The sequence below is a fragment of the Diachasma alloeum genome, unplaced genomic scaffold, assembly GCF_001412515.2.
Source record: "Diachasma alloeum isolate Michigan unplaced genomic scaffold, Dall2.0 Dall_scaffold_00301, whole genome shotgun sequence".
Classification (NCBI taxonomy): Eukaryota; Metazoa; Arthropoda; class Insecta; order Hymenoptera; family Braconidae; genus Diachasma; species Diachasma alloeum.
The window spans coordinates 1,103,934-1,117,140 of NW_021680440.1; the positions used below are offsets into that span (position 1 = coordinate 1,103,934).

A 13,207-nucleotide genomic window follows, 5' to 3' on the forward strand; every position below is an offset into this window, starting at 1 on the left:
ACGTTCTTGCGCGACATTGACGGAGAAACAATACTCACTTGACCCCTCCAATGTAAAGCGGCATCTCCAGATTGAGTTCCGTCAACGGATTTCCGGAGAAGCCCCTAGCCACAGTTCCCTCATCCAGCTGCAGGAGTCCCTCCCTCCCGAGCCTGCTGATCCTCACACAATGCCAAGTATCAAGACTGACGACGTCTGGCGAGGTGATATTAGCAATGCCACTCCCCAGATTAAACCTGAACTCCAGCCTCCCCTGAACCAGATTCAGGCTGATGAAGTCCCCCCTTCCGTTATTCATCTGCCCGTTGTACAGCAATAGTCCGTCGTTGGCCCTGGTCAGGAACCAGAGTTCAATAGAAAACGCCTTGGAAACTCCCTCGAGCGATGCCAACTCCACGAAGCCGTCTCCAGTGAACTCAGGCACAAGGAACTCCGTCAGGTCAGCGTCAAGGACATCGCAGTGCTCGCCAGTTCTGCCCGGCGGGCACTTGCAGACGTAGCCCCCTTGCGGCAGAATGTCACAAACTCCGTCGTTCTTGCACGGCTCTCCGATGCAGGGATCCAACGACTCCTCGCAATTGACGCCTGTAAACTGCGGAGGACACGTGCACTTGTACTCCGCCGGCGCATACTGCGTGACGGCGTAATTGTCGTGCTCAAAGTTCGGCTCGTAATCCAACTCGTAGTCGTAATCACACTCCGCGCCCATGCACTTCCTCTTCGGGTGCTTCTTCGATCTCTTCTGTTTGGGACTCCCCTCGACAGTTGTGCAGTGCGATCCTTTGCACTTGACGATGTTGATCCCCGCTGTTGTGTGCCCTCCTTTCCGCTTGCCTTTTCCTCTTCTGGGGCTCGAGCACTCGCGGCCGTTGCACAGGTCCTCCTCGAAGATCGGCTGACAGGTGGCGCCGTTCTGGCACGGGAGGGACGCGCACGCATTATCCGTGCACTCTTTGACGCGATAGGTCTCCAGCACCTCTTTGTCCTGGTTGATGTGCAGATCGACTGACGCTCGGTTGATCTTCAGCTTTCGGATGCAGCCCAAGAGGCCTTGGTTCGTCCCAATGTTGTCGTAGACTCTGCTGTAGTTCGTGGGGACGTTGCCCACGAAGGTGTCTTGGTTGAGGTCCAGGGACTTGAGAATCCCCTGGGATTTTCCGTCTATGTCCTCGCCGTTGTTGAAGATCAGGACGCCGTCTTTGTGGTAACGCTTGGCGGTCGCGTGGTGAAAGTTCTTCGGCGTGACGCGGTCTGGCGAGGTCAGGATCACAGGGCCGTTTCCCAGGTTGTAGCGGAACTGGAGGTAGCCGTCGATGATGGCGAGGGAGACGAAGTCCCCGGTTCCGTCGCTCTTCTGCTGATTGTACAGGATTATACCGTTGTCGGCGTATGTCTTGAACTCGACTTCTATGCTGAACTTGTGGTAGGCTTTTAGGCGGTTCATGCGGACGTAGGACTTGCCGTCGAAGGAGGGAATCTGGTAATCGCGCTTGTTGATCTCTTCGTCGCAGAGGAGACCGGTGTAGTTTGGACGACAGATGCAGACGAACGTCGAGGAGGGCAGGTCGATGCAGGTGGAGGACGAGTGACAGGGGAAGGAGAGACAGGCGCGGAGGTCTTTGGAGGGGGTCACGGGCAGGTAGTTTGCTGGAAGGTAAAGAGAAATCATTTGAGATTTTTTGGGGTGATGGAAGTCTTTTGACGGGCGGATGATCGCATCTACGATCGCGGATCACACTGGGAGAAAAATCTGTTCTTTGGGGGGGTTGAATCAATTTTCTTGTGGACGATAGAGAGTTTCCACCAAAACACGATAATTTCAAGAGGACGCTACTATTTTCTTGCCGCAAACTGTGTCATTGGCTGAACTAAATAATTTCTTCTTCTTCGTTTCTCGTCAATGGATTCTTTCTATCGCATAAACCTATAAAGTTCTCGCAAATCGAATAATTGTCGTACAATAGATTAGATTTCCTCTTACCAACAGTTCGAATTCTTCTAAAGAAAGTGTGAAAGATATTAAATTTACTTCGAAATGAGACGAGGACTTCTAATTTGGGATGCTGTTGAGTGTATTCTGCACCCGCAGGATAGTTATCACCCTAAATATGTCTCGTTAGTTCGCTCCGATCGCGATGCAAGAATTTTATTTACCAAAGCACTCCTGTCGATCGCTCGTCTCCGAGAATCCACTGGAGCAAGTGCACCCCCCACTGACACACTCGCTATTCGGTATTGTGCAGTCCTTATCGTCATCACAAAGATCCCCGAGGAGTGCAGTTACCACGCGAATTGTCGCTGGTGTCGGTCTTGACGCCGCTGCGACCCCTGGAAACCCATCGTCATTATCCGCCGCAATAACAACTCATGGGAAGTGAGAAAAGGAAAAATTACACGGGGCTGTATCTTCGATATAGCTGTAATTGTACGTGGATACGTCCATGGTCTTTCTTTCGTTCTCGAATTCTCTAGAAACTCCTTGAATTTTTTTTCGAAATTTCAGGAAACTTCTCGATCTACCTCGAAATGTCTAGAATTTTCTAGACTTCCGATAGATGGCGCTGCACATAAGGATCGTTTCTCAAAATGGCCCTCCATATTGAAACCATAGACTTATCCACGTCAAAAGAGAGTGGAGAAAGGAGTGATAAAAACAAGGGGTCATTCATTTCTGAAATGAGTATGTCACTCAGGACTGAAATCATATGAAACCAAGGAAATTGCATGAAATCATTGAAATCTGTGAAATGACTGTGCCACCAGATTTCCAAATGAATGGCCCCTCGGATAAAAAATACTGCGGGAGCTCGTGTATTACCGTGTTTGAGATTGTCTCGGTCGATGGTGATGGTTTCTTGCTGCGCCCGATGGGTGTAGTAGTACCTCGCATCTGGCTCGGGACCAAGAAGATGCCTGGTTGACTTGGACAATGGAGAAATTGCTGCGGCTGGCTGCGTGTACTGGACAGCTGTAAATCTCTTCACTGGGAAGTCTGTATTCACTTTTGGATCGTCTGGAAAATTTTCAATAAGGGTTCTGCAGTTTCTTTTTTTTTTGATGCTTCAATCAGTATTAGGATTGATTAATTGATTAATTAATTGGCCACTAAATCGCCGATGAAAAATACAGTAATTCAGCAGCTCAAGTGCAGTGCTGAAGTGCTCGGATTATCACATTTTTCTTTTTTGACAATTATCTCACGAGGGAACGTCTCGATGAAAAAAGTTATAAGATCTTTTCTGTCCGGAATTCACCGATCGACAAAAAAGCTTATATGACATTTTCTCGTACGGCCACTCTTTACCGCGATAATTTGAGAAATTATCAAAACGAACCCCAACCCCAAATTTTCTGCTAACCACGTCATTATCTCGAAAAGGAATGGTTTTACAAGAAAAATTTATAAAATATTTTTTACAGCTTACGAAATTCCCTGCAAAAAATTTTTTCTGACATTTTCTCCTAGACCTACTCATTCTCGAGATAATTCTCCATTTAATTACATCTCATCAATGGAGACGGATGAGCATTTTCAGGCACTCGAGAATTTCAGCTCGAGTCCCTCGGAAATAATTAGCCGACCATAATGCTCATTTATCCTCGAAAACTCATCATTGAAGGGGGAATGGAGGAGGCGCGGGAAAGCGTTCCTCCGGAAAATAAGACGGTGGAGTGCCCTTTGATATTCGCGTTGTAATTCATAAGTAAAAATGGAATATAAATAGGGAAGCATTCAGAGGCTAATTTCAACAGGACAAAACCCAGCAAATGAAAAACCGTATCGTTGCACTCTGCAGGATCTTACGAGTGGTTTGATGGAAATGGAGGAAGGGAGTTTAATTAATTTCCGTAACGGCCTGCGCATCCTATTATTTCACTTCAAAGGCTGACTTTCATTGGTTTTTCCACTTGGCCTCAGATTCGTGGGTATTATTTTAATGCTTGGACCTTTTGAGCTGTTGGCTTCGTTGCTGGACGGTTTTTGCGAGGTGAAATAGGGTAATAAATTGTATTTTTTGATGGTGCAATGGCATTTTAATAGGAGGGGCGGCTATTTTCAAAAGATCATAACTCCCTCAATTATCAATATTTTTCCATTTTTCTTCTTTCAAAATGATTGTCTAATCGCCGTCGTTTCAGAAAAAAATTGAGAACAAAGTTGACTTTTTTTCCTGCCGATTTGGCGCGGCGCTCTTATAGGAAACATGGAAATTGTGGAAAAATTGCCTCAATTGTCCCCCCCATACATTAGCATTCTCAAGCAGTATTCGACTGTAAAAACAAGAAACTACCAAAGAAAATGGGGAAACCTGGTAACCATTCCCCATCGATTTATTCGTGCCTTCCCTCAAATGATCATCATTAGTCACCCCTGAGGCTGTTCCCGAACACGTTAAATGCATCAAACTCTCTCATTTTTCGATACTCGGTACTGTGCCCCCACTACCCAGCCGAAACGACGTCATCCATTATTTACAGGATTCAAAGTACCAACTAAAGGATCACAAAGTACCTTAGCATTTTCTCCCTGCAAATCTCCCTCTGTCTCTTCCGTTTTCATTTCCCCCAAACCCGTCGACAGTTGACAGAGACGAAGAGCCCCGAAATAATCCTAAGAGCTATTTATTCCTTTATTACTAATGCCTGAGATGATGTTATTTATTCACTGAGCGAAACTGAATCGTTGTTTAAAAATAGAGTGCACGGCGGAAATATTTTTGCTCTTAATTAACGAAGTTTTGAGTCGTTATTTGGAATCACGCGACTTGAATCCCACAAATATATTCATTTCTGTGGGATTCTCTTAAATTAATGAGTGTTTGTTCATACAAATAAACAGTCATCAATTAATAAAAGAAACTAACAAAAAATAGTGGAAGGAAATTAATTGTTTGATATCGTCACAAGTGGTTTATTTATTTTATGAAAAATCATATAATTATAAATCTCATATTTTCTGTTAGAGAGATTGAATTTTAACACTCACTAACAACTCATTTTCAATACACGAAATTTCTAAAAAAATTATATTAGTCGTAAATTACCGTGCGTGATCTTAATTGTTAGCTTAGAGCATCGCTGAGTCGATACACTTTTCATAATTAAAGTAGCGAGAGTACGCGTGCCCCTTTTTAAACATTCTCCATTCAATAACTACATTTTCTATTTTAAGAACAATACATTATCGATCTAAGAATTATTTTCTCGCTGTTTGAGAAAGGCGAGATAACAGACTGAAAAAAAAGTATTTTTTTTTTAATCTCTTCAGCCAATTGATAGTAGGAAGGGATGAAGAGACGGGGGTGTGGGGTGGCTGGTTGGGGCTGAGGGTGGGTCATCTAGTTTAATAGATTCAAGTAGAGAAGAGCGGGGAAAAGAGGCAACTCCGGAGTTCCTGGACAGAGTCCGCCTTAAGACTTTCCTTTTTCCTCGATAGAAGTTAGCGAAAATCGTAAAAGCCATTTCCCCTCGACATTACTAATTGTTATTCAATTCATTCTCTTTTAATGATGTTTCTTTATTTCTGCAGGGCCATTAATTACTCCGAAATAGTGCTGGAATTAATTGTTACGTTTTTATTCAATGGAAATGAACTTCTTTTGATACAACTGGAGAAAACTGTTTTCTTTTCCAGACGAGACAATTGGTTTTGCTTGGGAACGGGAGGAGATTGATGGGTCTGATTCATTTTATTTAAAGTAGTACAAAGGTAACTCAAATTCTGGAGATTAAAGTCTCGAATAAAGTCGGAACGGAAGTGAATGTGAATAGAAATATTCTGGCTAAGCTCACGCATTCAACACATTAAACTCACATTAAAGAAGGGAATTTATATAGCGTTTCACATCTTTGTGACTTATAGGAGGGGAACGGAGATTATTCTCAATATGAATAGAAAAATAAAATTTTCTCAATATGAAAAAAAATGAAATTTATTTTAAAAAATATTTCGAACACAAAAAATTGTAATTGAAATATCATTTTTTGTTCAGCGATTGGTTTTCTGAGAACAATAGATTCCCTTCCGTCTCACCTACGTGGCCGCCCCGCCATAAATACCTTACTGTCTTCATCAAGTTTTCGAAGAAAGCGTTTTCCAGAATTTTATACTTCGGAATACCGAAGAATTCCTTTATTTGACGTTCGCTTTTTCTCCGTGTTATCTTGCCTCTTAATTCTTCATCGTGAATGATATTTTTTCTTATTCATTCCGCTTTTCATCATTGAAAGAGAAAAAAAGAAAATAGAGATCTCCGGGCGATGAGCGAGGAGATGGGAGATACTGTGGTGCATGAGGGCGTAAATGATTCAGTAGTATATTGAGAGGCTGGGGAGGGGGAGCACATGTGCTCTTTTTGAGGTATGATGTGTGCACGTGTGTGGAGAACGTAATAGTCGGTTGACTGGCCGCACGAGATGCACACAGTGATTTACTTAAGTTCACCTTTGAAGGCCAGTTTCATGAGTCAACTTTGCTCAATTACCAGTTTCGGGGGAAGTAAAAGCGCAGCGGGTTTTATCGATGAGCGGGTGCGACGAAAATCGAGGGTTCATTGAAGGTTTTTCTGAGGGCAGTATTTTCGCGTGAGTGGGACATTTCGAGGGGATTCGGGAAACGAGAGGCATTCACTATTCTCTTCTAATCATGGAGTCATCTCGATTTTTTAAAGAGAGTTGAATTTCGCAGAGAGAATATTTGAGGTTTTTTTTGTTGAGGGCAACTATTTGCGAGATAATTCAACAATTAAGGTCCGGCCCCATTATTTCCCGAGCGTTATCTAAATTGATTTTTACAACCCGAAAATTCTGAATTTAGATTGAAAAAAGGTAAAAAAAATCTGAAAAGGTAAAAAACTTTAAAAGGGCGGCATTAAGGCAGGTGAATTGAAGATAATGTTCAAAAACATTTTCTATAGAAGAGAAAACTTTCTACAAAAAATATTCTCATTTTTTACTAAAAGTACTTTCAGAGATATTTTCGAAATAGCTTTAAAGTTCTGAAGGGTCAAATGCAATGAGTTGTTCATCAATTACGCACTCATCTCTGAAACGATTGATTTTACAGAATAATTGCAAAAAACTTTTTTTACAGAAAACAAAATTCCCCGCAAAAAATGTTTTCTCCCATTTTTCGCTGAATACCTGCAACGGTCTCAGAATATCAACCAATAGGGAATAATTATCAGGCCATGAAGATCATTAGTCTGTGAAAACTCAACAGTTTTATTATCCCTTATTACAGCCAGCCATAGCACCAATCAAAAACTCCTCAATTCAACAATTAACACACATGTAATTAGCTCATAAACAAATAAATCATTAGTCTCACTGTTAGTATCATCATGATGTCGAGTTATTATCGATTGTTTAGCGCTCTGAGCGGTATCAACAGCTCGGAATATCTCAATATTTCAATAAATAAAGCGGCACATAAGGCGAACGTTCTGTGAACCCACCTCGGCAACGGCCAAACGCCTGCGTTACAACGTCCGCCTGATGACGACAGGCATACAAACGTAATTCACACTCGTTTGCGTATGTCTGTCCATCGCTACCACAAACTGGCACTGATGGTACATCAGTTGGACAGGAGGATGGACACTCGCAGTGAGGACCACCGCCAATTTCAGTGCAATGACCACCGGAATAGCATTCCAACTCGTTACAGCTTGTTGGCATTGTTACACTCGTGTCCGCTGGAATTGAGAGAACATTCTTTGAGTCCGTGGGTATTGGAAATTTTCATCGACCGACTGCGTCCGTCTTATTTATGAGAGATGAAAGTTTTTCGATAAATAAATATCGATTTAACAAGAGGATTTTTTTAAAAATTATATTCGACAAGACGATGATTGCAAAAAATGCACAAAATGTAACAAATGCAATCGTCGTCTTGTTCATAATTCACTAGTCAATTAACAAGTCACCGACTTGTTAATTATGTAATTATGCCGGGATGAATCGACTTCCTACAAGAATTTACATATTTTTGAAAAATATTTTCGACTGTAATGATTCTTCATTGAGATCATTCGCGGTTCAAAAAGGTTCTCGTTCTGCCTTAAAATAACTCAAACCTGAGAAACATCCGGTGGGTGTGAGGATCTTATTATGATCCGTGCAAATAGTGCACTTTTGCCCCTGGATCTGGTGCTTGCAGACACATCGTCCAGTCATCTGTTCGCAATCCTCCCGGACGGAACCGAAGAGGGAGCATCCGCAGGCTAACAAATCCCATGAAACATTCGTCACAATTTTTTAGCAAAAATGTTAACGGGAGGAATAACCATGCACGCGGAGAGAAAAGTTGGATGAAATTTATTTAGAAAATCGAGGCAGATTTAACTAGATTTGTACGAAAAGCAATCGTGAAATGAAATATAATTCAATGATAAAATTCCTGTTTGTGGAGGATATTTTACGACTCGTTCGGTTCAATTAAAATTATTTTTTCGTCCGTGCATTTTATACTGTTGTCCGTTAAAAATTGCAACGTTAAATCGTAAAAATGAACTTTCCATCGCAAACGTTCGCTTAAACCCTCACGTACGGCGCCCATATAACGCGGCTTGTCCCAACGGACGGGAGAGTTACGGCGCGTCAACTCTGTTATTCAATGAACGATAACTGGAAAACAGTCGAACGAAAGAAATTGAAAAAAAATGCATTGGCTGTATTGAACTTTGAAATAAACTCCTAGAGAATTTCCTAATCTTTGACACCAATTTCAATGTTTGCCGACAATTGATTGCCGAGATCTTCGACCATGTTAAACTTATTTATAATAAACAAATTATTCAACAAATCGAAAATTAACTTCTGCGATTCGACAGAAGGATCATTGAAGTATTTTCAGTAAAAATTTCAAACTTTCTGGGGGAAATTTTGTCGATAAACGAGGTGATTTAATATGACTGAATCGGTTGGATGTAAAATTCTCATCTACGATATGTCTCTCAGAATTCGAGAAAATGATTTTCTAGTGTTGACGGAAAGGGTCGATACCATGCATTGCCCCCGGCCGATAGTACAAGTTTGTGGGTCGATGCATGGCATCGACTCTGTACGTGAGGGGTTAAAATAAATAAGATTCCAATGTTCACATGTAATTTTTAATTTCATCTTCTCTCGGTGTGGTATTCACAAATTGATCTCTTACGAATGCACCCCTGATGTCCCTCGCTGATTTTCGGTAATCCCCAGTATCCCGGCATACACCTGTCACACTTAAGACCCCCAACGCCCGGCCGACACTCGCACTGTCCGGTCTCTGGATTACATGTGTCGGAGATGCTTCCCAACCTGTTGCAGTTGCAGAGACTGGGACAGCCAGCGCCGTCAGGTCCCAGTGCAGCAGTTTTGCCGTCTGGACAGCAGCCGTGCCAGGAGTCCAGGCACTTGACGACTTGAATCCCCTGGACTACTCGTGATATAAAATGTTGAAGGAGGAAAACCATGAGCATTTCGCGTTCTCAAGTAATTGTTTGGAAATTTCAAAGGGGCCGTGTACCTTTCTTGCAGCAGCGTGCAAATCGGGTAGTTTGGTGGCAGTAACTATTACTCGGGCAGTCACGTCTGTCTGGACCACTTCCACAGTCGTATTCCCTGCCCTCGTCGTCGGCTAATGGGGGATCTCCACTGCAGGGTTTTACTTCCATACCTGGAGACATTTATTTGGTGAAGAAAATGGAGGGGGTGGAGAAACGGGGAAGTCTGAGGAGTGGCGTGATACAGAAATTTTTGAGGTTTTTTAATGTTTTTTTTTAGTGGAACATGTGCTGTTTCAGGGGATGATTATAAATTATGGATGAGGTTTTTTATTTGCACTAGCTGGTGCTGCCGGCGTCGCCCGGGCAATTCCCTTCTTTCGTCTCTGATTTTTGTATTTGAAAACTAGGGGGCTAGGCACTCTGCTCGCTTCCCTCGCCAACCCCCATGTGATCCCCATATGACTGTCATAATTTTTAATCTAACCCTTGTGGCCATTGTTATGACCCTCGTGACCCTTATACTGACCCTTATTTTAATTTGTAATTTTGAATTTTTTAATATAGAGAGATACATTGAGGCCCTTATATTGATCCTTGTAACCCTTAGTTTCTGACCCCCATGACCATTATTTGGACCCTCAATTTGATCTTTGTGATGCTTAATCTGATCCTTGTGGACCTTATTTGACCTCGTGACCTTTATTCTGATCCTCATGACCCTTATTTTGACCTTCGTGAGCGTCATTTTGAGTCATGTGATCCTTAATTTGAGAGTCTTAATTTCGAATCCTAAATTTTCATCATCAACAGTCGATTTGGAGTTTTTATAATACAGAGAGATGACGATTTGTTAAGAATTTCCCCGAATTCTCCAGAATTTTCTGTAAAATTAGGAACACGTGACCTTTATTCTAACTTTCATGGCCCTTAATTTGACCTCGATGACCCTTTCATTGACCCTCATGAAAAATTCGGTAATTTTTTTGAATTCTCTCAAAAAAACCATTCTGATATAAAATATACTCAATTCAGGTACATTTTTTTCCGTGAAAGCACAAAAGCGTTAATGAGGAGAGGATAACCCCGGGGATCCACGCACCTTGGCACAGATCGAGAGGCCGGAGTCTGAGTTCCTGCTGCCTCTGACAAGCCTCAATCTTCATGAAACAGGCTGACGGATAAATTTTAAGGTCACTTCCGCAAACTGGCATCGCACTCTCCTCATTATCAGCGGTACAATCAAACTTGCAACTACACCTAGGAAATTTATCTGGTCCGAGCTCACAGGTGGCCTCGAAATCACAGTGTATGTCCTTACACGCCTCTCGCTCCTGAGTGCTCGTTACCTCGGCAACGGTTGTTGGCAGTCGTGTCACCGACGGTGTTGACATTGTAGCTGGGGTTTATACGAGTTTTGGTTAATGGTTAGGGGGACAGGGAAGCACTGCACTGTTAGTAAATTAAAATTTCGGGGGGGAAGTGGTAAAAACGATTCAAGTCAGACATCGAGTTTTTCCAACTTTTCGGAATGTTGGTTTATCTCGGTGACGGGTGGTCCTAGCGGTAATTCTTATTAGACATTTTTTGTAGCGAAGAAAATTCTCTGCAAAACGTGTTCAGCAACATTTTTTTCAAAACCCACTCATTATTGAGATAATTAGACAGTTAACGAACAAAAAATTACAGCTTTACAGATCTTAAAATTGAAGTGGAAATCGAGTGAATGCAAAATAAAAAGTCTTGGAAACTTTTTATAGAGAATAGAATGCTACAAAAAATGTCTAGAGACACTCGAATCTGCGAAGAATCATTCATATTGGAATAATTCAACAAATTAATAAATAATTAGTGAAATTTCATTGCGAATTTTTTTCTATTTGTAAATATCTCGAGAGAGCGTAGTTCCAAGAGAAAATGTCATAAAACCTTTCTTGTAGAGGAGAAAATTCTCTATAAAAAATGTTTGTAACATTTTTCTCTAAAATCACTCATTACTAGCGTAATTAAAAAATTAGCAAATAATGGACAAAAAATTTATTCTCACATTTTTTATGACTTTGGTATTACTTCGAAAACAATTGATTTTAGAAAAATATATCAATAAAATCAATATTCATTATATGATGAAAAATTTGTTTTGAATTAAACCGATTACGTAAATAAAATTGAGTGAAATTGAATCGTTTTAACCCATCTCCCGTGAATTGCCTCTTCCCCAAGCCTTGAACTCGGTATCAGCGCTGGTACTGAGTCCAAATTGATAACAACTAATTTGAGAGAGTGTGGGGAGTATTGGAAACTTACTCAGTGCAGCAACAGCGAATTTCTCACCGCACTCTCCATGAAATGCTACGTGCAGACTTGGAAGTTTACTTCTGAGTTTGTCGCAGGCAGTTCGTTGCAAGTCGCACTCGGATGGGTATGTCTTTGCGTCAGTACCACATACTGGCTCGCCAGTTGGCTCTGGACAGGTTTCGGGACAGATACATTCACCCGCCGAGCAGCGGGCGCCGTTTTTACACTCGACGTTGGAACAGAGCGCTGGGGTGGAGAGTTTTTCATTGTTTGTTAGAACTTTTTGGATATTTCTTGGAAAATTCGAGTGAAAGTGGAACGAATGAGGAAGAAAATGGGTTTTGGATTGAGCATTTTGAAAACCAAGTTTTTTGCTGGGAAATTGACGAGAAAATATTTCACACTGAGGAAAGAAACGATGAGGGGCGATTTAAGGGGTAAGAATTATTAGATAAATTGATTAAACTAGACTTGGTTTGAGGACTCACTTTCTTGTCGTAAACAAATAATTCTCGTCGACTGAAGGAGAAAATTAGGTCTGGCGAAAAATTTTATGTTCCCCTGAAGACATTTTTTGTCGTGTTCAATAGAAATTCCAAGAGGAAACTACAATTTTCTTGTCGAAAACTGTTATTGGCAAAACTAAATAATTTCGAGGGGACAATTATATCTGGGAAACAAATATTCTTTCAAGAAAGATATTAAATTTCCTTTCATCAAGTTGATTAATTGCCCTCGAGCAAATCTGTTCCACTCATAAAATATTCTCACGTGGAACACAATTGTTCATGACAAATTGTTCATGACAATGACAAAATCTCTATTCCCCATCCACCCAGCCGCAGCAATTACCTCCCCCCTCGATCGATATGCCCCCCTCTTAATCACTTCTTCCCCAACATTTTCATTAGCCGATAAAAAAAATTAACTCACAACACTCGCCCTCAAAAGCCACCGTAATGCTGGTCTGGGTCGTGCACGATGCATTTTGCATCGCGCACTCATTAGCATAAGTAACCCCATCACTTCCGCACACCTTCCTCCCCCCGTCCTTCTCCTGAAACAAGAGAAAAAAAATAACATCTCGTAAAATCCAAAGCCTAGTCAACATTGAATGATAAATTTCCTTTAATTCCGCTCCACTGAATCTCAAATAAAGGAAACACTCGTAACATTTCGTTCACTTGTTGCGCATTCAGCCTTGCATATGGCTCCCTCCCCCTTCCACCCACCCCCCTTTATGAAATGTTATACTTAATTAGTCGTGCTTATATTCATTTCATCCAGCCGTTTGTTTGCTCGTTAAAACTTTTTTCCTTCACTTCCACAACTTTCTTTTTTCGTTTCATTTCATTTTTTATTTCTTCTGGGTCTTGCGCGGGACAACTGGGGAAATTGAAGGGGCCGGCGGAGGGGGGAGG

At 41.6% G+C, this 13,207-nt stretch overlaps 1 protein-coding gene across 1 annotated transcript in view; it reads right to left on the bottom strand.

Moving 5' to 3' along the window:
* LOC107039557 (agrin) overlaps nt 1–13,207 on the bottom strand; it is a 163,412-nt gene that overhangs the window by 4,028 nt on the left and 146,177 nt on the right. Inside the window, exons 10-19 of the mRNA XM_015259239.1 lie at nt 12,720–12,843; nt 11,796–12,032; nt 10,591–10,887; nt 9,512–9,661; nt 9,161–9,421; nt 8,079–8,225; nt 7,458–7,697; nt 2,819–3,013; nt 2,155–2,328; nt 39–1,647 (exon numbers count right to left, since the gene is read on the bottom strand). Of these exons, the coding sequence (XP_015114725.1) occupies nt 39–1,647; nt 2,155–2,328; nt 2,819–3,013; nt 7,458–7,697; nt 8,079–8,225; nt 9,161–9,421; nt 9,512–9,661; nt 10,591–10,887; nt 11,796–12,032; nt 12,720–12,843 (3,434 nt within the window). The remainder of the gene's footprint in view (nt 1–38; nt 1,648–2,154; nt 2,329–2,818; nt 3,014–7,457; nt 7,698–8,078; nt 8,226–9,160; nt 9,422–9,511; nt 9,662–10,590; nt 10,888–11,795; nt 12,033–12,719; nt 12,844–13,207) is intronic.